General features: G+C 43.6%; 1 protein-coding gene across 1 annotated transcript in view; it reads left to right on the forward strand.

Annotated features, from left to right (window-relative positions):
- Positions 1 to 27,223, forward strand: part of VPS53 (VPS53 subunit of GARP complex) — a 122,710-nt gene that overhangs the window by 10,837 nt on the left and 84,650 nt on the right. Inside the window, exons 3-7 of the mRNA XM_061143030.1 lie at positions 38 to 87; positions 1,944 to 2,010; positions 17,981 to 18,067; positions 20,972 to 21,087; positions 22,725 to 22,844. Of these exons, the coding sequence (XP_060999013.1) occupies positions 38 to 87; positions 1,944 to 2,010; positions 17,981 to 18,067; positions 20,972 to 21,087; positions 22,725 to 22,844 (440 nt within the window). The remainder of the gene's footprint in view (positions 1 to 37; positions 88 to 1,943; positions 2,011 to 17,980; positions 18,068 to 20,971; positions 21,088 to 22,724; positions 22,845 to 27,223) is intronic.

Consider the following 27,223-nt stretch of genomic DNA (forward strand, 5'->3'; position numbering starts at 1 on the left):
TGAAATAATAGCTGGCACTTTTCCTTCTCTGTTGTAGTCTCTGGCAAACATTGATGAAGTTGTGAACAAAATTAGACTGAAAATAAGGTAAGTAACATCACGTGATTATTTTTTTTTCCACTTTATTTATTAATGGGCCTGCTGGGTCTTTGTTGCTGCCCGGGCTCTTCACTTGTAGCAAGTGGGGGCTGCTCTCTAGTTGTGGTGTGCAGGCTTCTCACTGCAGCGGCTTGTTGGAGAGCGTGAGGTCCGGGGCCTTTGGGCTTCAGTGGGTGTGGTACATGGGCTCAGTGGTCGTGGCTCCTGGGCTCTGGAGCACAGGCTCAATAGTTGTGGCGCACAGGCTTAGTTGCTCCTCGGCATGTGGGATCTTCCCAGTTCAGGGACTGAACCCATGTCTCCTGCATTGGCAGGAGAATTCTTTACCACTGAGCCACCAGGGAAGCCCAACACCATGTGATTATAATAATGAATGAAAATATGCTATTCATTTAGTAATGATCACCCTTACCTGTGAGAACACTGAAATCTCAGGTTCTCTGTAAGATGGTAATTTTTAAAAGAATAGTTCTTTTATCTGGGTTTCCATATGAGCCTTGTGGCAGAGAACTCAATTCTTTGATCGTCTTCAATTATTTATTTTTTTAAAAAAGGAATCTGTAACAGGCCATTTAGAACAGTTGATTATAAAAGGAGGCAAAAACATTGCTGTATTTTTAATGGCTTTATTTCCCTAGCAGACCTACCCTTTTTTAATTTTCCCAAGGCTTAGAAATGAAGATGGACTTATATTTTTATCCATTGGGCACTTATCAGCTAACAGCGTGGTCAGATACGCTGGTTGGTGTGAGTGGTGGCTGGTTATTACACATTGTGATTAATCCAGGATGTCTAGGGTGGTCAGCAAATGTCCCTTCCTGCCAGATTGTCTTATTCTGGTTTATCCATGTCTAAATTTCTAGTTTTAATACATGGTAGATACTCAAAGTTTGTTCTTTGTAATTATTACTGTAATGGTTGATGTCATAACTTTAAATAGTTTTTGTTGTTGCTGTTTAACTTTTGATGAGGAGAAACCTTCATTTTGAATCCAAGCGATGATTTTTTTTCCCAGACAACCTTTGGGTTTTCAGGTAAAGACCTCTGCCATTAATATTTTGTTCAGTTGAGTACCTTGAAAAGTGCAAAGAAGCCTGTTTACTGTTTGGGCTGACTTTAACTCTAACAGTTCTAGTAGAGACCACTAAGTTGTCCAGGGTTTGCACAGAAAATGAAAATTCCCCAGTGATTTAAAAATCACTTATGAGCCAGTTGTTTTCAGCTTCTCCTACCAAACTTTTTTTTTTTCTAATGGCTTCTTCAAATGAAGGATGAAATTGACTGATATAAATTTTTCTGGTTGTGTACCATTAAATGGCCTCTGTTCAGCTGTAGGAGAAAGAGGAAGTGGAGGCCACAGATCTGCCTCCTGTGGTCAAGGCCCAGGCAGCGAAGCACAGATTTCGTGTATCACTTTGCTCCTTATATCTTTTAAGGGTGTTACTGACGAAGGTTTTTGTGTAGGATAACTTGAATTCTCTGGCTTGTTCCCGTAAAGTTTCAGCAACTTTGTCATTTCTGGTTTACTCCATGAAAAGTATTACAAGTTATATTGGTCGTTTTGACCAGCTCTGAACATTAAATAAAAATAACCTTTAAGAAAAAAAGAACAAAGATGACTCATCAGTCTGTGCTGTGTTTGGCTTCTTACACTACTTTTGCTGCCCCCTCACTGGGGTCCAGGGCTTTAGTCTTCCTTGTATCATCCAAACTTCTTTGGTTTTTTTCTGAATAAGTAGCTGCAGTCTGTAGAAACTGAGGAAAAGTTACTAGCATTTTTCTTTTGGTCAACCTGGAATCAAGATTATTTTAATGATTTGTGTCCTTTAACACTTTTTTGCTAGGAGACTGGATGACAACATTCGAACTGTCGTAAGAGGTCAAACAAATGTGGGACAGGATGGCAGGCAAGTAAGTAACATATTCCTCCATGTTCATTTTATCCTCTGATTTCTTCAAGACCCCACAACCAACTGACCAGAATATTGATCTGCCTGCTTACAGAGCACTTTCTTACTAATCTGTCCCGTATGGAGCAGGAAGCTTGCAGACTCATCCCACTACTGGCAGAGATAGGCTGCCCAGAGCAGCCATGAGCTGTCACTCAGCATCCCTTAGAGCAGAAGCTGTGCCTTGTAGCACAGCTCACCCAGGGCCAGGCCGAAAGTCACACTGAAATGAGAGAACGGAGGTTTCCCTGTCTTCCTGCTGGGTGTCAGGTATCTCTGAGCCTGCATCCTGCTCTTTCACTTTCTGATTTAGTTCTGGTCGTGTTTTGTCTCCTGCTGTGATCCGTCCACACTGAAAGCCTCGTGCTCTCCAAGCGTGTCCCATGCTTTATGGACCTATGCTTGCGTAAGTACGTAAGTGTGGGTAAGTGTTAGCCACTCAGTCTTGTCTGACTCTTTGCGACCCCATGGACTGTAGCCCTCCAGGCTCCTCCATCCGTGGAATTTTCCAGGCAAGGGTACTAGAGTGGGTTGCCGTTCCTTTCTCCAGGGGATCTTGCTGAGCCAGGGATCAAACCCTGGTCTCCTGCATCATAGGCAGATTCTTTACCTCCTGAGCCACCAGTGCTTATGTTCTTCTTTTTGCCTAAAAGGCACGTTCTCCTTTTTTTCTCCCAGTAGTTCCATTCTGAAATCTTACCCAGCTCAGATACTACTTCTTTTATGAAATTTTTGTTCTGCTCAACTGATATACCAAAGGAATCAGAATATTAGAAATCCAAGTCCAGAAGGGACTTGAAGCTCATCTGGTCCACTCTTCTCATTTCATGGATGAGAAAGTCGATCCCAGCAGCCATCAGTTAGAGGTAGAGTCTTTCTGCCCTCAAACTCCCACAGGCCCTGGCCCCTGCTTTTCTGACTTACACTGAACACATCTTGTCCCTTTGGCTAATGTGTAAGCTCCTTGAAACCAGAACAGTATCTTTCTCATCTTGGCGTTTCTCAGAATGCAAAGTCCACCTGCCATAACATTTTATTCAACTGTATTAAATATTTGGTCTGTGGAAGATTATCTAGTATTTGTAAATAAACAAAAGCCCTCTACCAGAAAACATCACTGGGACCAGTGTGTGTGTCCCTTTAAAGACATTTAAAGCTTGACTGGTGCTTGACTAGTCCCAGCTATCTACCATTTAAAATAATAACACTGCTGTTTAGCGTGTTTCCGCCTATATTTAGAAGGGCTCACTAGAAACCCTGAAATACTTCAGAGATTCTCAGGTATTTACAGTTTTAAGAATGTGAAAATAAAGTGAATCATTCATCAGGACTTTTTGCTGGGTCATGCTGAGTAGATATTGTACCTTTCAGTTATTTATGTTTTAACCTGTGATGACAAACAGGCGGTCTTGAAGAGGCAGGCCCTGAGGTAGATGGCCTGGAGGAGAGTCGGCCCTCTCCACCTTCACTTATTAATAGGTTGCTGCAGCAAGGCAGGTCATATTTCAGAGAGCAGCACCACATTTTCAAGAATGTTTAGATAGCATTTCAATCTGTGATGGAATTTCGTGTTCGTCTCCTTAGAATCCAGACAGAAAGGAAGCCCAGGAGAAGTAATTGCTTTTCCTGTCATCCCCGAGGCATCTGTGTTTTCCAACAGTTTGTAATGCAAGCTGAAGGAGAGACTTTTTTTTTTTCCAGAGAGCTTTTGAGTCTTATCCTTGTCAACTCGTAGGGGTGAAAAAGCCTTAGTGTCCAGCCCCACTGGCCGGTGGTTTGCTGAAGAGAGGCTCCATCTGACTGGCATGGACTCAGGAGAATTACAGATGTTCCAAAACATTGGGCTTTATAGGTCAAGAGTCCTCGGTTCCCTCTTCTCTGGAACAGAGGAAAGTCTGCCCTCAGAAAACTTGTTTCCGAAGTTTCGAGGGAACACTCAGAAGGGGAGAGCAGAAATGTGGACAAAAGGAAGTTTTCCTTTCATCCATTTCCTCTTGACTGTGTGCACCCAGTACAGCTATGCTTTGTCATGTGTGTAAATAAGAGGAAAGTGTTGACTTCACATTCATAGTGTCTTCAAAGATATCTTTTGCAGAAAAGGTCCTTCTGGAAAGCAGTGTTTCTGACTCCCAAATTATTTGTGGCGAGGAAGTGATTTGGCAATTGAAGACACAGCAAGGCAGTTTCTTTAGTTTCCTGACATTTCTGAAACGCCCACCTCCTGGTTAGCACTCTGCTGCGCATGTGGGAGAGCCTTCCATGTCGACCACCTCCTAGGTGGGCGGACTTGAAGTGGTCTAGTCCCTGACCTTTTCTAACCAAATGTGCTCATACGAAGCTGATACAGCTCTGAATTCTCCCAATTTTTATCTGTTGAAATCATTAGGCAAAAGCTTTAATTAAATACCCACATGTTTGAAACTTTGTGGATGAGATGAGTCAACACAGTAAGCACGTGAGCCAATATGCTTTGAAAATTAACTTATACAACTTCCCAAGAATTGAAATGGACAGCTTGAACAGAGGTAGAAAGAGAGGTGACTAGAGGAGTGGGTTAGAAGAAGAAAAAATTTGCATGTGAAATTTTAAGAGTAGCCAGACCTTGATCAGTTCCTAGTCAGCTCACTAAGAATTATCAAGAGAGGATCAGTCCCAGGACTTCTATTGCACCAAAGCAAGACTAAGGTTTGGGAGGGAAAGAAAATTATTACCATCTTCAGCTCTGCTCACTCAAACTTTGATTTGGAAGAAGCATATAAGATCATTGTAGAACCACCTCCCACCCAGTTCAGGAATCCTTTCTATGACATCTCTGACATTTCATTATCCTGCTTCTGCTTGGATACTTGCAGTGATGGGCAACTCACTATTTTGTTATTCGCAGGACCATTTGTTCCAGTTTTGTACAGCTTTAATTGTAAGAAACTTCTTTTTTTTTTAATTTATTGATGTGGCTGCTCCAAATCTTAGTTGCAACACACGAGATCTTCTGTCTTCATTGGGGCATGCAAATCTTTAGGTGCAGCATGTGGGATCTACTTCCTGACCATGGATCAAACCCAGGCCCCCTGCATTGGGAGCCTGGATTCTTAGCCACTGGGGTGTCCCCATCTCTTCTTGATTTCAGGAGACTTTTGCCTTCAGTTCTCTGCTGGATTCAGAGAAGTTTTGATTTTACTTTATTTTTTTTCTCATTGTTAATTTAAGGGCAACACTCTTTCCAGCTTTCTGCATCCTGGGCAAAAGCACAACTGACCAGTGGCTTTTAATGTAGTTTAGTATCAGAAGTTCAGTAGTAAGATTTCAGATTCCATACTGCAACCAATCTCTAAGAATCTACCACTTTTCCTCAAAAAACTTAGATTTACCATACAAAACTGGCAATATATCCAAAGAGAACAGTAATTGAAAAAGATAACATGTACCTCAGTGTTCATGGCATTATTTTCATAGCCAAGATATGGAAGCTACCTAAGATATCGATCCATAGATGAATGGATAAAGAAGATGTGAAGTGTACACACACACACACACACACACACACACACACACACACACACACACACACACACACACAGAATACTACTCAGCCATGAAAAAGAGAATGACAAATCTGTCATTTGCAACATCATGGATGGACCCAGAGGATATTATATTTAGTGAAATAAGACAGAAGAAGACAAGTACTGCATTTTATCACTTATATGTGGAGTCTAAAAAATAAATGGATGAGTATGACAAAACAGAAACATGCCTACAGATATAATGGTTACCATATCTCCCCACAGATACAGTGGGGAGAGAGAAGGGGAAGGGGAAACAATGTATGTGTGCTAAGTCGCTTCAGTTGTGTCCGACTCTTTGCGACCCCATGGACTGTAGGCTGCCAAGTTCTTCTGTCCATGGGATTCTCCAGGCAAGAATACTGAAGTGGGTTGCCATGCCCGCCTCCAGGGGATCTTCCCGGGGCAAAGTAGGAATAAGGAATTAAGAGGAACAAACTACTTTGTGTAAAACAAGTAAGCTATAAGGATAGTGTACAGCTCAGGGAATACAACTAATGTTTTGTGGAGTATAATCTATAAAATTTCTGAGTCAGTTATAGATGCTTGAAATTAACACAATATTGTAAACCAGCTATACTTCAGTTTAAAAAAAGAGTCTACAGCTTTTCAAGTTTTGCTGTAGTTTCAAAAAGGATTATCCACAAGTACCTGAACAGGATATTAAAATATTGCTTTCTTTTTTAACTGCCAATCTGTATGAAGCCAGATTTTCATATTTTTCAACTAAAACAACGCATCACAACAGATTCAATATAGAAGCATATATCAGAGTCCAACTGGTGTCTGTTAAACAAAGTGTATACCAAAGATGTTTGCAGAGGTATAGAAATAGTGCCACCCTCTCAAATTTGTCTGGAGGAAATAGTTATTTTTCTTAAAAGCATGTTATTTATATTAACATGTAATGGGCTTATAATTATTATTTTTAAAGGGATTAATACATGTTTTTTAAATTTCTCAGTTTTAGTTTCCAGTGTGGTATGTATCCATAGCTGTAACCCACATAAACAAAATCTTTGGGATTCTTAGTAATATACTTGATAAGTGTATAAAGAGTTCCTGAGATTTAAACATTTTTAGAAATGCTTTTAATAGTATTTCAGTGTTCAGTAAGTAGGAATGGTAGGCAGTTTGTTCTTGATTTTAGTGATAGTGACTGTAGTCCGTATACTTGTTCATTCACTTATACAGAAAGTTTGTGCTTTCTCCATGGTGGGCTCTGTTCCAGGGTCTGGGGATAATACAGTGAACAAAACAAAGGTCCTTCTCTAGAGGTGACACTGAATGTGCCGGTCTCTCGTTTCCAAATTTTGTGTTAAGGACCTATCCTCATGACCTTGGTTCACTAACCCTGGTTGCCAGAAAAAGAGATGTTGAATTTTATTATATGCATTCCCTTCTTCTTTTTAAATATTTATGTGCTTATTTGGTTGTACCCAGTCGTAGTTGTGGCACACAGAATCTTTAGTTGCGGCATGGAAACTCTCAGTTGTGCATGTGGGATCTAGTTCCCTGACCAGGGGTTAAACCCGAGCTCCCTGCATTGGGAGTGCAGAGCCCTCTTTCACTGGGCCACCAAGGAAGTCCCCTTTCCATCTTCTTCAGATATGAGCATACGGTTTTTCCATTTGATGATTAGCTTAGTGTTGTTTTGTTTTAAGTATTTAACCCTCCTTAAATACCTACTGGCTCATGGTGCTTTGTCCTTTTTTGTTGAATTCTGGCATGATTATCTTGGATTTGCATTCCTGTTCAAAAACTTCATTCCTTTTTCACAACTGAATAATATTCCATCACATGTACATATCACATTTTGTTTATCCACTCATGTGTTCCTGGCCATGAACAATGCCATAATGAGCACTGTCATACAAATATCTGTTTGAGTCCCTGCTTTCATTTCCTTACAGTACATACCCAGGTGTGGAGTGGCTGGATCATATGGTGATTTTTTTAATCATTTCAATATTTAATCTCTTTGGAAACATTTTTTCCGTATTGTTCTGAACTTTAATAATATATGTTTCCACTTGACAAGCATATGTTGCTGTTTTGTTTTCATTTAATACATATAGACAGTGTGTTTCAGATTAGTTACAGGCTTAAGTTTTTGTGTTCAGTACCTAACAATAATGCTGCTGCCCTCTTCAAAACAGAAAACTACCACGATGATTTCTTTTAGTTAGCACGTCCAACAGTTGGACTATTTCCTTCCTGACCTTAGAAATACATCAAGTCCCACTTGTGTGCAACACGATTATTGAAAATGGTTTTAGGAAAATAGTATTGCCAAGAAGGAACACTGAAGTTTGTTATTCTTCTGAGCCATCTCCATGTAAATTGGCACTCTTCAGGAGCCAAGAAAGAAGGTCAAGCATAGCTTTTGCCATCTGCTTGTTTCCATGTTAAGGGCAGTCACAGGTTTAAACTAGAGTCTCCACATCTAAAGAGGAAAATGCCATTCATCACAACTGTAGCTGCTTTGGCTATTACCCAGGTTACTCTTACTTTTGACTGCTAGCTGTTAGTGATGGAAGGAAAATTCCATCCTTAGTCTGTTTGCCCATAGAAAAATTGTAGTATAACTGCTGACAAGGTGAAGATTTCTGGGTTTTAGATCCCTGACAGAAGTCATCCAGGTGTGTTTGAACAATGAATGGGAATTTGAAACTGTTACTTCGTGTGAGAACTTGACCTCCTTTTTCCCCCTCTGCTCTTTCATCCATGGAAATACAGAATTTAGAGCAGTATGAATTCGGTTCTTTGGTGGTTCTGTCAACATTTCCATTCATAAATCCCTGTTTTCAGGAGTCTGTAACATAGCTATAAAATTTCCTTTGCTCTCGTTTGGACTCTAAGGTCTCTGGAAGGAGATTAGTTTTGCAAAATCAGAGATAATGCCTTTTTAGTCTGTTTCGGTTTGGTGTTCTGTAGTTGTCTAAGTCAAAGCTCTAAAATTCATATAGCATTGGATCACGTGCCAGGATTTCTAGTTATTGTTTCCATGTTATGTTGTGGACCCTCTGAGCAGATGCCATGTTCACCTCTGTGTTATGTGACACCTAGAATTTGCATGTTGGGCAATCTACATTAGTGTCACTCTCATAACAGCCCCCAACCAGAGGAGGGTGTTTCTTCTAGAGATATACTTACTGATAGGTAAATCTGATGGTCCAAATGCCATCTTTTATAAAACAGAAGAGGTAATTTGAGGAAGTCTTTATTCCATCTCTGACCTAGTTACTGACCCTTGTCTTCTTGTCACATTTCTGAATTTTCTTGTTCTCAGTCACATGACAGCAGTAGGGATAGATAGCCAACTGTTGTTCATATGATAATATCACTTATGCTAGGCCAGGTGCTACACTTTCTTTTTCATTGACTACTTGGAGATTCTGATATTTGGAGATTTGGGTTTCTCAGCATCTTGTGGTCCAGTTGCAGTATACTTGTCAGCCCTGTGGTTATTCAGATCTTTAGAAGGAAGAGGGTGGAAGCCTAGTGTGTTCTCAATCGATTCACTATAAGTGAAGGCACATTTTGAGTTGCTTGGACAGAAGGTACATTTTTACTTTTTTGTCTTAATCTCTAATGCTAATGTTTTATTACAAGATAACCTTGTTTATTTTGAGGAATTCCCTGGCAGTCCAGTGGTTAGGACTCGGTGCTTTCACAGCCAGGGCCCGGGTTCAATCCCTGGTCAGGGAACTAAGATCCCATAATCCGTGTGGCAAAAAAAATCTCCCCCAAACAAATAAACATTTTTATCTTACATTCTGCAAAATGTTGCATCAGTTACTTCGTCCTCACGAAGATGTGCATTAGGCCACCTAGATTTTACTCTCCCTGTTTTACAGATGCAGGAACAGGCTCACATCTGTTTTATGACTTGCCCCAAAGCACACTGGGTGCACTATTAATAATAAGGGATTCAGATTTTCTGTGTTTGGCTATGCCAAGTCTTCGTTGCAGCACGCGGGCTTCCTGGTTGTGGCATGCAGGCTCAGGAGTTGTGTCGCGAGGGCTTAGTTGCCCATAGCGTGTGGGGTCTTAGTTCCCCAGCCAGAGATGGAACCCATATCCCTTGCATTGGAAAGCAGGTTCTTAACCACTGGACCACCAGGGAAGTCCCAGGGTCCAGATCTTCTGATCTGGTCATACTGGTGTGTACCAAATTCTCTTTTTTTAAACAGTGACAAATTTTAAAAAAAAACAGATTCAGGAACCACTTTTTCTCCACTGTGGAACCTGAAAAGTTAACTGGTTCACAGGGGAGTCCAAACAGTGACTGTGACTGTGGCCTCGTTAACCATCTAGGCCCCTCTCAGCATGAAGAAGCTGGACTAAGAGAAGAGCTGCGGGCAGGTAGGAAGGGAGAACTGAGTGTTGACTGCTCACCTGTGGTCCTGAGCGCAGGGGATCCAATCCTCAGGGAAGTGGAACAGGAAGAAACAGTCTTCCAGATGAAACCTGCGGTGGTGGTGGTGGGAGGGGAGTGTAGCCTAAAGGGCTTTGGTACAGAAAGTGTGGAAGTGTTAGTCGTTAAGTCGTGTCTGGCTCTTTGCAACCCCATGGACTGTAGCCCTCCAAGCTCCTCTGCCCATGGGGTTCTCCAGGCAAGAATACTGGAGTGGGTTGCCATGCCTTTCTCTGGAGATCTTCCCAACCCAGGGATTGAACCTGGGACTCCTGCATTGCAAGCAGATTCTTTACCATCTGAGCCACCTGGGAAGAAGGGAGCTATAAAAAAAAATCAGCTGAAGGAACATCTAGAAGCCAAATCTGAATGAAGATCCATAGTGTAGATGAGCATTTGTTACTCAGTGACTACAATTAGATGTGATGGTAAAATATGGAGGATTAAAATTTAACTTAGCATCTGGGAAGTCCTAGCAGGAAGTAGTCCTTTGTTAAATCTGAGCAGATTGTTCCTTTAAATGTGCCCCATCTTCTAAGTATTGAATTTCTGTACCTTTTATTCTGCAAAAGCAGCTGAGACTCTTGTTTGAACTTTTCCTTCTCCAGCTGCATTTGGAGTTGCTGGTTTAAATGTGCTCATCCTCAGGGGTTACATTTCATCAAAGGAAGCTGTGCTTGAGTACATCCCCCACACCCCGCTATTTCAGGGCAAACAGATTTTAAGTTATGGGTGATAACAGATATACACAGAACTGTAAAATGTAAATGTTTAGTCTTGTTTGGGTACTGCTGAGTTTGTGTCCCAGCCCCGTCTTAGGACTTAAACTTCTGGCTTGTTTCCTAAACACAATAAAAATGAACTCTTTGGTTCACATCTTTGGGGATGTGGTTTGCAGAAGTCATAAATTAAAGTAACTTAGGTGGAACAGAGCCTTTTAACAAATAAGGTGAAAATTACTCCTTTTGCCCTTTACATTCTTTTGGTTCCCAAACTTGGAAAGAAATCTGTGCTTTAAGTAAAGCCCCTTTATACCCAGGGTTTCTGAATGGGCTGTGGAAGAATTTGTGTTAGCGTCTAGTGCTTTGCCTCTGATGGGTGCCCATCTGGCATTTGACCAGGGCTGCCAGACCCGGATGTGCCTGGTGTGTTCGAGGCCTCAGAGGATCATGATGCTGTCCTCATGCAGCCATCCATGACGGTGAGATTCCTGGAGCCTCTGCTCCCATTTGGCTTGGTCCTGGGGCACAGGCTGCATTATTTTTCTTGCTGAGACTTTTTTAAAGCACCTCTCCTTCAGCTGGGGATGCTTTGTTTCCATAGCAACAGCTCTCAGTGCTGCCAGGCCAGCCAACAGTGTCAAAAGAAGAGCCATTCCATAAATCGAGCATACTCACCCCTAGATGTCCGCCTTTAGTGGATGTCCAGGGTCCCCCTGTTTAGGCCTCATCAGATATGGTCGCCCTTTGCAGTGTTTTCGTGGAATCCCTTGCTTCCCAAATGATTCTGGCGTTTATACCTCTTTCTGTTGGTCTCATCTTCTAGTTATTTCTATTGATATTTCTTATGTATCCCTCACAAGCTCTTTAAAGATATGTCCCCCATCTAGCAATCTTTTTCTCTCAGTATCTAGCTTTAGTATAGGCAGTAGGTGCTCACTTTTTACTGATGGGGTGAGCAAGAGGTTGAAGTTTTCTTCCTCTAGAGAATGGCTCATTTGCAACATGATTTAGCAAGACCACCCCCAGATCCTTGAGCCACCCTTCTGGGTGCCCTGCAGATGTTGGACTTAACCAGCGTACTTGCAAAGCTCTAAAATATGGGTCATCAGCCTTTGTTCTAAGAGGGATAGTCTCATCTGAAATGTCACACTCCATCTGGGAAACCAGGGAATAATAATACTTACCATTAGTGAGCCCCATTTATGAACTGAGTCTTCCACCAGGATTCTCTGGGTGACAAAAGACAAAGCCCAGTTCACACTGGCTTAGGTAAAAGGATTGCTTGGAAGGCCCTATTTATTTGTTTATTTGGCTGGCTGCTGGTCTTAGTTGTGGCATGTGGGATCTACTTCCCTGACCAGGGATCAAACCCAGGGCCCCTGCACGGGGATTGTGGAGTCCTAGCCACTGGACCACCAGGGAAGTCCCTGGAAGGCTAACTTTGTCCTGTTTTGAGTAGCCTCTGAAAGAATAGTGTTGCTGCCAGGCTTCTCAAATAACAGAAGGTGGCCCTCGAATACGGCCCTGGATCTTTCTGGGTGTCTCTCCATGTGTCAGCTTCATCGTCTCTACCTGGAGACCAGCTACCATCTACCCTAATTTCACATCCTGGGGCTGCCTCCACCAGAGAGAGAGGAACTTTGTTTCCCAACTCATTCTGGAAAATCACAGAAAAGTTCCAAGTGGCCCAGCTTGGGCTTGGTCTACCTCTGGGACAGCCGACTCTGTTAGAACATAGAGGAAAACTCCCAGGAGGAAGGCAATGTATTGAGTAAACAGTATCCAAGGGGTTCACTGCTAAGCCCTGTTTTCCTTCCTGACAAGTCTTTGGGTTGGGACTATTGTCCCTGTTCTGGGGATGGTGAGTGTGTGCCTCTTAGATGCTGAGGTTGAGTGGCTGGACAGAAATCACACAGTTAGTGGCAAGATTGGCGTTTGAATCCCTGTCTGCTGGTTCAAGAACCCCCTGCTTTTTACTAATACTGTGTGTGGTCTTTCCAAACAATAGGAAGGGAAAACTGGCAGACGTAAAAGTTGAACAACAGAAATGAAAGCAGAGTAAGTGGGAAAATATCTTTTTCTTTCCAGTCACCTTGAACATTAGCCCCTTACTTTTTTTTCAGAGAACTTAAAGCCCTATCAGTTCTGAAAATGAGCAGCCTCTTCCTCCTTCCTGTGGTGGCAGCAAATGGGATCTCAGTTTTCAATCTCTGCCCATGGACTCACAGGATAAAGGCAGTATAATTCTCTCAGAGAGTGACATTAGTTGCATCTAGGAGCCAGAGGGGAGGTTAGTTTCTCTAGGCATTTTCATTGGCTCAGATCCTCTCTGTCTACAGAGGTGGCAGACAACAGTTCTGGGGGGCGAGTTGGGGGGAGCTGAAAAAAGAAGAAATCAGTGAGGTCTGTGCCAGGTTCCACACTGCTTATCTTCAATGCACATGACCTAGCGAGGCTTAGGTAGACCATTCAGCATCTACTTCAGGAGGCAAGGAAAATTAAGAATAATGGTTACAGTCAATAATGCACAAAAATACAGAGATAGCATAATTGATTCTGCTGAGTCTTCTAGGCTAGCTCAGTGGGTCGCCTTGAATCTCCCATTCGCAGAATCTCAGTCAGTAAAGAGGACAGCCACAGTCACTGCTTCCTAATAGCATCCTTGGATGCAGGTTGCAGCCACGCTCCAGTGCTCAATTCAGAAACTCCGCTAAGGGTGGATTGAAAGCAGACATTTTTAGGTGATTAGTTCTGTTTTTAATCCACATACAGCCCGGAATGGAAAAGTAGCCACATTTTATTTTAATGAGTGTCTAGGGGCAGTGCCAGAATCATTCTTTCAGCACATTTTCTCATTAGCTAGGTATAAAAGCATTTTAGGGTCATTTAAAAGTAAAGTCTTGACTTTCTGTAGGTCCTAGGATATTTCCAACTACAAAACACTCCTCCTCCAGGGTGATTGATTATTAGATATCAAATATTAGGGTAGGTGTTGAGAATGGACTTGCTTGATGGAGCGAATACTTCAGAAGAACCTTTTGGGCTCTGGAAAATGAATTATACTAAATTTCCTCAACTTCAGTACATTGTTATAACAAGCAAAAGTATTCCAGCCTGAAAACAAAAAAAAATCTGGCAGACAGTTTATCTTTCTTTAAGACTGTGAAATGTAAGATGGTGTGAGTCTTAACTTCTTCGCTGAAAAAGTGGTACCTTAAGCAGAGACAGTTCTGGTAGGATGCCAGATGGAGAAGAAGAGAGAAATAGAGACAGAAACCCTCTCTCTGAGAAAGGATTGTGGAAACTTCTTCAGACCTGAGATTGAAGCGTAGGATGCAGCCCTTCTTGCCTTTCCTTTCACTGAATGTCATGTGTCTTAGGGGATTTGGGTAGAGAACACTTTGGCTTTAACACCATCAGCGCATCCTTAGACCATGACGTGACCAACAAGATCACAGAATTGGATGCACAATTCTGTGCAATTGGATGCTGTGCCACAAAAAGTGAGTCTTTTTTGATGGGAACTTGCAAGCAGGGGCCTCTGCAGTGCTCTCTCACGCAATGACCAGACATTTTTTAGAAGGTCCAGTAGGTTGAGAATTTACTCACTTCTGGCAGCATTGGGGGCCTTAGACTTTACATTAGCCACATAGATAACAGTTACAGAAGGTGGGGTGCTGTGGTTTTGAACCACTGCTTACAGTGAGGGGTGCCTGGAGTTAGGGAGGGCTGTGCTCATCCAGAGCAGTCACTCAGCACTGCTGCTCTTCTCAGGAGTACCCCATGGGGTTTATAATCTGTTGGCAAGTATTTGTCAAGTTCTAACTGTGCTCCAGCTTTGGTTAGATGCTGTAGTAGAGGTGAAAGTAATGAAAGTTACTTGCTCAGTTGTGTCCGACTCTTTGCAACCCCATGGACTGTAGCCTGCCAGGCCTATCTGTCCATGGGATTCTCTAGGCAAGAATACTGGAGTGGGTAGCTATTCTCTTCTCCAGGGGATTTTCCCAATCCAGGGATCAAACTCAGGTCTCCTCCATTGCAGGAAGATTCTTTACCATCTGAACCACCAGGGAAGCCCTTAGTTGAGGTGATGCTTTGTTACCAGAGTCACTTTGGAGAGTGAGAAGGAGCTATTGGTAATTATACTCAGACAGTCCTTCTCTTCTGTGATTCTCTGTTACCCACCCTCCCATCTACTTCCCTATCAATTTCTCCTCTTCTCGTTTTCTCTCTTATCTTCTCATATCAAAAGCTTTATGAAAAAAATAGTTAAACCAAGAGTCAGCAAGCTTTTTCTGTTAAGGACCAGGTAGTAAATGTTTTGGATTTTATATATCTTCTGGTCTCTGACAAAAACCCATCCATGCTATTGCGTTGTACAAGTGAAGTGTGAAATGTGAAGTTGCTCAGTCATGTCCAACTCTTTGCGACCCCATGGACTGTAGCCCACCAGGCTCCTCCATCCATGGGATTCTCCAGGCAAGAATACTGGAGTGGGTTGCCATTTCCTTCTCCAGGGAATCTGCCCGACCCAGGGATCGAACCTAGGTTCCCGCATTGCAGGCAGGTGCTTTAACCTCTGAGCCACCAGGGAAGCGTAAAACCTGAATGAAAGGGATTAGTGTGATCCAAGCCAACACTGTTTACAAAACAGGTGTGGCAGACTAGATTTTGCCCTGAGGTGTCATTTGCTGGTCCCTGCTCTCATACACACTGCCTCCGCTTTGTCACACCACTGTCCATTTCTGTTCCCTTGACTCCACTGAAACTGTTCCTGTCAAGGTCATCAGTGACTTCCCTGGTGTTCATTTTGGTGGCAGTCTTCTGTCCTAATCTTCCATGAATTTTCTCATATGGAAACACAAAGGACCCAAAAAGCCAAAGCAATCTTGAGAAAGAAAGATGAAGTTGAAGGAATCAGGCTCTGTGACTTCAGACTATACTGCAAAGCAACAGCAATCAAAATAGTATGGCACTGGCACAAAAACACATCATTTATTACTTTTTCACATTTAAATTTTGTTAGAGCTTGATTTTGGTTTGTCATCATCTTAGGAACTCTAATGTTGGGCAGTATGGCAGTTAACAGTGCTCAGCAGAATCTTGTATCCTTGTTTTGAGGAAGTAAATATTAGAAATGAAGAAGGGCATTCCTAGGAGGGGTGGGGAGGTGCAATAGATGGGCATGGATTCACAGGGGCCGTGGCTGAGGATAGGAAGTGTCCGACAGTGGGCAGGCCTAGAGGTGGTGAGTGAGAGGGAAGAATAGTCGGTATGTATGTATGTATCTATCCATAGTTGAAAAACGTACATTTGCCCAGGCTGGTCATAAGCCCTGGAAATAGACCTAGTTAGTATCTGTGCAGTTTTTTACACCTATTATGTCCTTGAATCCTCCCAACAACACTGGAAGTAGGTCCCCTTTGCACATGAGGAAACGGATCCCCAGAGAGCTTGTCCAGCTGGTATGTGACGGCACAGGGAGGCCTCAGACACCTGCCTTCTGGCTGGAATGTGGCGGGATCTCTCACTGCTCCACAACTATTTTGGGGGTGCTGAATCTGGGGGTGAGGAAGGCAGGGTGGTGGGAAGCAGAGAGGAAACAGTTGCTGAGTGAGGCATCCTTTTGGGAGGGATTGGGGTTGAGGGGCTGCTCAGGGAGACCCAGTTCCGTTCCATCACCCATTTGGACTGGTTACTCCTCTTCAGGTAACATTTCCCAAATTACAGATACCAATGCCAATTGTTGTTCTGAGACCAAACCATCTGATGATTAAAATACCTTAGCCCAGATGGCAGACATGACCGGTATAAAAGCTCCTTTGCGCCCCAGCCTTGGTAGATACAAGTTCAGTGATCCAGCAGAGCAGATGCACACTCTGCCTGCCCTGGGAGGTGGTATGAATAGCTATTTATCCAAATAGCATCACCTCAGTCTTCGCAACGAATGGTCAAAGGAAGCTGAGACACAGTCTCACGCAGCAGCTTGGCGTTCCTCGTCCCCAGCCTGAAACCCCTGCCGATCCCAGAGGTTCAAGAAGGTCAGAAGAGACCTCTGTTGGGGCTGAGCCACACTGGGTGAGATATTCCAGAAGGAGGAAGTAGTCCCAGCATCAGAACAAGCAGCCTCCAGGAAGCCAGGGAAGGACAGGGAGACACAGTCCCTCCCTTCCAGCCAGGGAGGAATTACCTGCCCAGGAAGCCGCCTTAAGTTTGCTTATTGAGGATGTTTTTCAGCAAAAAGGAAAATGTGTTAGTTCGTAGTCCAGAGGCAGCTCTATCTGGCTTCTGCTGAAGGTGATGGTTCAAATCTGTCAGGGCTTTTGTCCTCCTGCCTACATCACAGCTTTGCTGTCCTCTTGCCTCTGTCAGGGTGTTCTTCTCTGGGAGGCTGGCTGCTTGTCCCATGCAGGCACAGATGGCCACACACAGACTTTTTACATTTCTAAAGGGCTCAGGAGGCCCCATTAAGACAGACCACTTTTAAGTCCAAAATAAATGAACTGTGTCTGATGAAATAAAACTTGAGTTCTTCAGGCCACTGCCTCCCTCACCAGTATGTGTGTTCTGCTAGTGTGTAACTGAGCACCTTCTCCGCTTCCCAGATGTTCCTTCCCAGACTGGCACAGTTGCAGCTGTGGGCTGTAATGCTTTTCATGGGGTGTCATCTTCGTCGGGGTTTATTTCAGTGGAAACATTCGGCTCGCCATTAGCTTTCTCTGTCCCTTTGTAACTTCCTTGATTTCTAAGTGGGGTACCTAGAAATGTCTTTAAGGTTGGCCACAGTTCTGGAGTCCTCATGCACAGCTCTGATTTTTTTTTTTTTTTTTGAAGGCTCCATCTTCTGGAACTTCCAAAATCTGGAGCCACCTCTGTGTCTCTGCAGGCTTTTGAGGGTTACCGCATGTGTGTGCACATGCACACAGGCAGATGTGCATTCCTGTTTCTTTGTTGTCATCAGTATGTTTAGTGTTCACTGAGATAGAAGGAAATAGTTTAGTTTTTAAATTAAAACTTTATGATTCAACTTGGCAAGAACCCTGAATGTTAATCTGCCTGTATCCAAATGCTGGACTCCCTCTGTCTCTGCTGCCCAGGACTCAGGTGAAATCGTCGGCACAAGTGCAACGAAGCAAGAGAACTCCCGGCATTTTCTTCTGAGGCTGCACTTGATCATAGTGTAGAGACTAGTGCTGCCTTGTGTTTCATTTATTCCTCTCATTCTAGGCACTTGAAGAGGCCCAGAAAGCGATACAGCAGCTCTTCGGAAAGATCAAAGATATCAAAGACAAAGCAGAAAAATCAGAGCAAATGGTGAGTTGTTTCCTCCTGACATTTTTGCACCAGCAGAGGAAGTTGACTTGTCATCCAGTTGTGTACTGGTTAATAGACTTGTTCTTCCCCCTTGCCATCAACCACACCCAATGTCTCCAACTCCAGCCCTGGGAGGACATGCCGCACCCTTGCAGGAGGAGCCAGGAGACACGCAGTGACTCAGCCTCCCTGCTGCCGGCATCTGCAGCCCTCGCTTTAAGGAGGGAATGTTCTTTTCTTCTCCGTCCCCAAAATAGTTTTCTAGTCATTTTGGATTTCTCTCTCTAACATTTGTTCGCATCACCCATTTCTCAGTTCAGATGTACGACATGTGATACCACTTGAAAACTGGGCTTGGATCTGGGGGGCTGCATCCCACTGGTGAGACGCCCTGAGGGGTTTAAGGTCTCCCTCTACCAGTGGTGCCCTCCAGGGATGTGTTCATCTGCCGACTGAGGGGCCCACCGGTTTTTCCATTCTAAATAGGAAGAATAACTACCTCTAAAGGAATTTGTCAGAGGAGCACAGAGCATAGTACTGGGCTGGTGTTAGTTGCTTAATGAATGAAAGCCATGATTACTGTCATTTTCTCCCTCCTACTCACTTTGGTCACACAGACTCCTGCTGCTGCTGCTGCTAAGTCACTTCAGTCGTGTCCGACTCTGTGCGACCCCATAGACGGCAGCTCACCAGGCTCCCCTGTCCCTGGGATTCTCTAGGCAAGAATACTGGAGTGGGTTGCCATTTCCTTCCCCAGTGCATGAAAGTGAAAACTGAAAGTGAAGTCGCTCAGTCATGTCTGACTCTTAGCGACCCCATGGACTGCAGCCTACCAGGCTCCTCCATCCATGGGGTTTTCCAGGCAAGAGTACTGGAGTGGGGTGCCATTGCCTTCTCCGACACAGACTCCTAAACCCTCACAAACTTCTCTCTCTACGTCTTATCATAATCCACTCGGGGACAGACCGGAGGTCACACTCCAAAGGATCCTGCGCTTCTCGTCAGTGCCCATTCGGCAGGGTTGGGCAGGATGTGGAACGTGGGCAGGGCAGGCCTGGCTTCAGTGGTGGGCATGGGGGCGGGGGGAATCAGTTTGATATCATTAGTGAGCAGCACAGCCTCTGACATCAGACCACCTGCCTTCAGATCCACCCTCTCTCCTGACTCCCTGTGGGCCTCAAACAAGTTATTGATGTTTACCCTCTCGGTACCTCTGTTTCTTCACTGTGAAGTGGAGGTGATAGTCGTGCATACGTCATGAGATTGTGGGGATTCATTGAGCACTTAGGATCCTGCTCTACTGGGAGCAGCGAGCGCCTGAGGAGGAACATAATGGGACAGATTCTTGAGATGAGGCAAAGGAAGAATATTCAGGATTTAATGACTGATTAGTGACACAGGGGTGAGAAGAGTCACAGATGATGCTGACTTTTAACATAGTAGTTAAAGACCCCTGACTCTTGCAGTAGAGCTAAGGAACACAGGAAGAGAGGCAGGGGTTTGTTTTTTTTTTTGGTGGGAAGGAAAATGATGATTTATTTCAGTGTTGGAAAGGAGTGATCCAATTATAGGGCCACACTCCTATTTCCTATCTATTCTTGATCTTCTTTTCCCCCAAACTTACTTATTTAGTAAACACATGATAGATTTTTTACCACCCCCCCCCGCCCCGCCCCCCCGACCCCGCAATAGAAATAGAGACATTTTGGTAGCCTGAGGGTCATATAGAGAGCAGACTTGATGGGGCAAGTCCCTGGAAAGAGACCTTTTCCTGCTAAGATCCAGTCAGCTTTTCAGGATTGTGAGTGTGGAACTGAGCTATTCAGGTCATGAACCTTTACTTTATAGCTTCACAGAGGGTGATCAAACTAAAAAATCAGGTCACATGATCTTAACTCACTGGGCTTTTTCACTTTTAATGGGAGATCTATCTTTCTAGCAACTAGAATGTTTATGCCTGCTGTCTTTTCTTCCAGGTGTCAAAGAACCTGGGAAACCAAATTACTTTTCAGAAAATTTCTTGGTCAGCATGGACTTGGACAGTTTAGTGGAGAAATCCACCTAAGTGTTAATAAAGTTGGAGGATTGTTCCCATCTCACCACTGAATGTATTTTTCTAGTGACTGAAATACATTATGTTGGCCAAAAATTTCATTCAGCTTTTTCTAGACAGTCTTGTGAAAAAGCGAATAAACTTTTTGGCCAACCCAGTACTAACATTCCCAGCTACAATGTTTCTTTCTCTTGGGATTCCCGGCCATACCACCAACCACCATCAACACTTTTGGAATTTTACTCCCTCAATTGCCTTCTGTCTCCCTGAAGACTCTCCTCTTATGATACTATGTTAAGCTTATTTTGCATGGGTTACATTTTAGTCATCTTGAGATTTGAGAAGACATTTTTCTTTGTGGAGACTGGACAATGAACCCTAGTTCCATGAATAAAGAACATCTCAATAGAATTAGCCGACTCACACTATCCATTTTGTACCACACCTAGTCGCCCGTTGCCAGAAGGTAATGTCCTTGTGGGAGCGTACTTTCCTGACCTTGTGCAGGAGATCCGCTGTCCTCAGCTCCCAGACCCCGTGTGCTCCACACTTAGTTACTATTAGGATCACACCATTTGGGGTGAAGAATAAAGTTTATTTCATTCTCACAACTGAGGATTTTGTAGCCCTGGGTAAAGTCTGCTGAAGAAATGCCAAATTAAATGTAAACGGGCTGATTGGAAATTATTTTGGGTCTGCACTGGGAAAACACCTGTGTTTTCTCCAAGGGCTAACTCGAGGTGTGTTTGTCCTTATTTTGTTTGCATTATTTTTTTGTGAGGCCACTTCCAGACGGGTTGACATCCATCTTAACCAGCCTCCTTTTTCTCCTGTGGTTTTGCACTATTTAGGTGAAGGAAATCACCCGCGACATTAAGCAGTTAGATCATGCCAAACGCCACCTGACCACCTCGATCACAACGCTGAACCACCTGCACATGCTGGCGGGTGGCGTGGATTCCCTCGAGTAAGCACGTAGGCGGTCTGTCCCGGGTCCACGGGAAATGAATGAGTCACAGAGGAAACTGCATTGTAGGTTTATTTACTTCTCAGCCAGGAGAGTCTCCCCACTCTGCCTCACTTCCTACAAATCGGTCTCAGGTGTTGAGACACCGCTTTTGTTTTGTGCCCTCAGGTGCTCAACTTCTAACAAACACCTGAGACTTTGAGGTGACTAAAGGGGACCTGGAATGCTTGTGGAGAATGACTGCAAGAACACGGGTCATTTTCTTGTGGTAGATCTCTACCTTGGAGCTTGACAGGAGACATAGGGCTGTGTAGTCACACACCCCAGCCTCTGCCTCGGCAAGTTTTCCTATTGGTCTTGGGCTGAGTTTCACTGGCATTGAAGGTGCCTAATGGAAACAGATCATTGACTGATCATTCAGCCCACTTTACTTTTTTTCAACCTAGTTGTTCAAAGACCGAGGCTTCCTATTTGGCTTGTAAAGAATCTGTAGGGAATGGTATGTGAGAACATGAGTAGCAGTATTAAAAGGAGGAGCTGGTTACTGACCACAAGGAAACAGCCCCAAAAGGCCTCCTTTACCAAGATTCTGACCTTCTTGTTTGCTGCTGTGGTCTCTCCCAGGCTAAGAATTCCCCTAGTCCCAACCTCAGCATAATCTCACGGGTGGGCAGAGAAAGAGCACCTTCCTAGAAATACAGACACAGTATCCAAAGTCTGGGTGAGTAGGGTGCAGGCTCTTCCTGGTCTCCCCCTGATGTCACATGGGCTTCAGCGATCCCTGGACTGTTCTCCTAGTGACTGGAAGAGCAGTGTCCTCGTCCCTTCCTCCTGGTGCTCCGTGCTTTCTACCAAACCAGCAGACCAGGCGGCTGTAGCCACATAACTCCTCAGCTTGAACTTGATCCAGTCTCTCTAAGTGCTTCATAAGGGAAGTCGTAAATTATATGTTTAATTAAAAAACCCAACCCTAATGAAAACTTTAGATCTGATAGTTTGTTCCTTCCTTGCTGTAACTGTTGATTTTATCAGCATCCTTTTATTTAAGCTTCATTAACCTTAGCAGTAGGGAAACTAAACATACCTAAACATTCACAGAGTTGCTTAATCTTGGCTTAAAATCTACAGATTTGAGTTAATGTGTAAGTGCATATAAATGCTCTTTATTGTATCCTGGGAAGATGTGTTTGGTTTGCTCAAATGCCATAACCGTCAAGTAATAACATCCTTGCCCCTATTCTCTGTCAAAAGCCAGCTCTTCTGTTAATACCCAAATCCTAAATCTGTAGTTTTCCCAGATTCCCCTCCCCCAACCCAGTGAGACTTCATCACTCACAATCTTGTACCTCCCAGAGTACACAACTTGGACTTCTGTTTAGAGCTGCATTCATCCTACTTGGTACTACTTAAATGTCCTTGTCACTCTCCCTGTCTTACTCATGTCCCTTTATGGATTTGAACTTGGTGCTATTTTTTTCCTCCCCCAGTGCATAGGACTATATATATTCAGTGCTCAGGAATGCTTATTATTATAAGTTGAGTTGCTGTCTACTTTAGAGCCCAGACTAGGTTGGTCTATATCTGTATTTGTGTCCTTAGTGTTTTTCTAGAACCCTCAACTTCCTGTTTCGTTGCAGAGCCATGACCAGGCGAAGGCAGTATGGAGAAGTTGCTAATCTTCTTCAGGGCGTAATGAATGTTCTGGAGCACTTCCACAAATACATGGGCATTCCACAGATCCGGCAGCTTTCTGAAAGGTAAAATCTCATTGGAGAAAATGATCTTCCCTTTTAAGAAAAGATGGTGCTAGGAGGTACTTAAGTGCTCAGCTCAGAAAGTTCAATGTGGAATCTCACTGTGGGAGGAGACTCAGAGGTCACCTGACCTGCCTCTCTCTGACGTAGATGTTCCCTCTATGTCTACCCTACCAGCTCCTAACCATGTCATCTAAAGCTCCCTGTATCAGGTAGTTGCTGGCCTGTCTCACGGGAGTGGCTGCTGATATCTCTCAGCTGCCCAGGGCTCCGTTTGTTAGGGAAACCCTTCTTGTTGTTTCCGTGTAAAAAATCAACACAATCCAGGACTCAGTGGCTGACGACAACAGTTGTTTCGCTCATGCAGTCTAGCCTGGCCCAGCAAGGACAGCTCATCTCTGCTCCATGCAGCATCAGCCAGGGTGGCTCCAGGAGGGGCTGGAGGATCCACTGATTTACTCTCACGAGGGCAGATTGGTGCTTGCCGTCAGCTGGGACCTCAGCTGGGTGGTCCTCCCCGCTGCTTGGGCTTCCCCCAGGTGAGGTGGTGCTGGGGCCCAGGAATGAGCACCCCCAAGATGCTCTAAGAACCAGGTCTTAGAAGTCACATAAGGTCACTTCTGTGGTCACCTGGCCTTCAGAATTCAAGAGGAAGGAACATGGCCGCCCCCACCCCAGTGGGAGGAGTGTCACAGGCACACTGGTATACAGAGCACCTGCGAGGAGAGACTGCTATGGCAGTTTTTGCAAATACAGCCTGCCCTTGAACTTCAGATGTAACAAAATGATGACTTAACCTCTTTAGATTTGTTCTTTCCTTCCTATTCTGTTGAGTTTTGACCCCAGATTTAGAGCCAATAGAAAGAAAGGCAGATACTTAAAGAGAGAGTGGGGAATTTAATGCCTTGTCTGTTAAAAGTAGCAGCAGGAAAGATACTAATATGGAGACAGTCACAATTGATGGATCCTAACCCTTTTTTTGCTACAAAGATGAAACAGAGGCCTGTACTCAGCAGGAACCATCCTTTTCAACTCTGCCTTCTGATAAGACCTAATGGCTCCAGGCCTCTTTTTTTCCCTAAGTGTCTTTATTTTTAATTATATAAGTAGTACACACATACATTTTCTTTATTTAAAAAAAAAAAGTCAATATACAGATGAAACTTAAGTCCTCTTTAGCGATACCTGACATCCCACTGCTGCCCATAGAGATAGTTACTATTATCAGTTTAATTCTCATCCTCTAGGTTTTCTTTCCGTGCATTTAAATAAATCTTTAGTTTTAGATTGTGGGTTTATTTTGCTTTGTTTTGTTTTAAATAAATGATCTCATATCATATGCTTCATTCTGAAACTTTCTTTTTGTTTTTAACTTAAGAGTGTATTTTAGAGGTTTTACCACATCAGTGTATACAAACCTAACTCATTCTCTTGATTTGATGCATAGAGTTCTGTAGTATAACATACCACAGATTATTTAACCATTTTCATATCACTAGACCATTTGTTTCTGATTTGAAAAATACACTTGTTCTTGTACATCTGCAATTTTTCTACGATAAATTCTGGGTAATAGGTCACGTGCCTTTAAAATTTTATTAACTGCTGTTCCTTTGCCCTCCAAAGTGGCTTAATTTATTTATAGGACCATCTGAACAGTGTGAGTACCCATTTCCCCATATCTTCAACAACACTTGATTTGGTTAATTTTCCTTTTCATTTATCTGATAGATAAAAAATGGTACCTAATTCTTTCATTTTCATTTTTCTGGCAACTAGTGAGATTAGTTTGCTTTTCATTTGACTATTGGTTATTTGCATTTCCTCTGTGAGATGCCAGTGTGTATCCTTTGCCCATTTGCCTATTGAGTTACTTGTGTGCTGTGGTTAGTCGTGTCTGACTCTTTGTGACCCCATGGACTGTTGCCTGCCAGGCTCCTCTGTCCATGGGGTTCTCCAGGCAACAATACTGGAATGTGTTGCCATGCCCTCCTTCAGGGGATCTTCCCAGCCCAGGGATCTAACCCAGGTCTCCCGCATTGCAGGCGGATTCTTTACTGTCTAAGCCACCTTATCCCTTCCTTATTAATCTGTAGGAATTCTCTGTGTGTTCTGGATACTAATCCTTTGTCAGATCTGGCAGATTTAAAAAAAAAAAAAAAATTATTTATTTTATTTGGCTGCGTCTGGTCTTAGTTGCATCACACAGGATCTTTTCTTGCAGTGCTCAGGCTTCAGTAAGTTGCCCCTCGGCATGTGAGATCTTAGTTCCCCAACCGGGGATCAAACCTGCATCTCCTGCATTGCTAGGCAGATTCTTAACCACTGGACCGTCAGGGAAGTCCCAGATCTTGCCTGCAGAAACCATCTAGGTATGTCACCTGTTTTCAATCCAGATCCTTGTCCTTTCAGTCTCTTCAATAGTAATTGGTTTATTCAAGGTACCTACTTTATCTCTTTAAAAATTGTACTGAAATATACATTGCATTAAAATTTACCATTTTAATTATTTTTCACTGTAGAATTTCGTAGCATTAAGTATACATTCAGGCTTCCCCAGTGGCTCAGTGGTAAAGAATCTATCTGCAACGCAGAAGACGCATGTTCGATCCTTGGGTCGGGAAGATTCCCTGGAGGAGGGCATGGCAACCCATCCAGTATTCTTGCCTGGAGAATCCCATGAACAGAGGAGCTTGGTGGGCTACAGTCCATAGGGTCACAAAGAATTGGACATGACTGAAGCAATTGAGCATGCAAGCACACATTCACATTGTCAGACAACCATTCCTTAAAGTTTTTGATTACCCCAGATAGAAGCTCTGTATGCATTAAATAATAGCACTCATTACCTATTCTTCCCCACCTCTGGTCACCTCTGGTTACCTCTGGTCAATTTTCTGTCTGTGAATTTGCCTCTTCTGGGTACCTCATGTAGGTGGACTCAAATAATTTGTGTCCAGCTTATTTCAGTTAGCATGTATTCAGATTCATCTGTGCTGTATCATTTATCAGAATTTTGTTCCTTTTTAAGGCTGAGTACTTCATTGTACGTAGAGACTACATTTTGTTTGTCCATTCATCTGTTGTTGGATGGCTGAGTTGCTTTCACCTCATGGCTGTTGTAGGATAGACAAAGGCAGTCTATCATCTGGCGTTCATTGTTGCCTGGAAAAAACCTGAAGGCCATCTCATTCTTACTCCTTTATAAGATAATCTTTTTTTTTTTTTCATTTTTATTTTCTTCTGGAAGCATTTGAGATTTGGCGATGGGAGAGTTAGGAATTTTACTAGGACATAGATCTCCTTTCATTCATGTTGCTTTGTACTTAATGGTATGGTTAATCTGAAGACTCTTGAGTTCCTTAAATTCTGAGACAGTGTTCTCTTTTATTTCTCTTTGTGCTCTGTCCTCTATGTTTTCTCTTTGTGGAATCCCTTGTACATGAGTATTGGAACTTCTGGATCTGCTGGTGTGTTATTTATTTGGCTGTTCCAGGTCTTAGTTGTGGCATGAGAATCTTTTAATTGGGACCCGTGGGATCTTCAGCTGTGGCATGTGAGCTCTTAGATGCGGCATGTGGGATCTAGTTTCCTGACCAGGGATTGAAACCAGGCCCTCCTTTATTTTTTTTTTAATGCTTTATATCTTTTTGTCCTGTTAAGCTGAATTCCTCAACTCAACTTTCCTTTTTAAATTTGTTCTTCAGTGGTGCCCATTCTGTTATTTGGCCTAGCTGTTGAGTTTTTATTTCAACAATCCAACTTTAATCTTCAGGGTATCTAGTTAATTATTTTTTCATGGGCATAGTATCATCTTAAACCTCTCAGGGAACATAAATTATACAGGTTCTAAAGTTCTGAGTTGCCTGCTCTGTTTCTCTGCGCTCTGAGGTCTTCAGTTCGTTGAGTATAATGACTTTCTTGGTGTTCGCATGTTTGGTGATGTCTAGCAGAATGCTCGTTTTTGGCTGTGAGAGTCTCTGTCAGCCTGATCAGAGATGCTATCTTACTGCCCCCTGCTCACGAGGGGGTAGGCGGGATATGCCACTGGGCTACATGTGCTGCAGACAGTGCTGCTCAGGTGAGGTGGGGCTGGAGCTGGGGGAACCACTGGGGAGGCTGTGCTGGTGGCTGATCTTCTGGGCCCATGAGTTGCTGATCTGCCTGTGTGTTGTCAGCCCTGTGGACTCTGCTGGGTTTCTCAGACCCACGGCCACTCCTGACCTGGTTGCTCAAGGACGGGGTGAGACCTGGCGCTGGCTTAGTTGTTTCTCTTGCAGGAGCCCAGCATTCCCCTGGTGGGTGCCGGGAGCCACCCTCCTGCTCCTGGTGTCCACTCCCCTCATGTCTTTCATCTTTTTAAAAATTTATTTGACTGTACT

Source organism: Dama dama, chromosome 5, assembly GCF_033118175.1.
Source record: "Dama dama isolate Ldn47 chromosome 5, ASM3311817v1, whole genome shotgun sequence".
Lineage (NCBI taxonomy): Eukaryota > Metazoa > Chordata > Mammalia > Artiodactyla > Cervidae > Dama > Dama dama.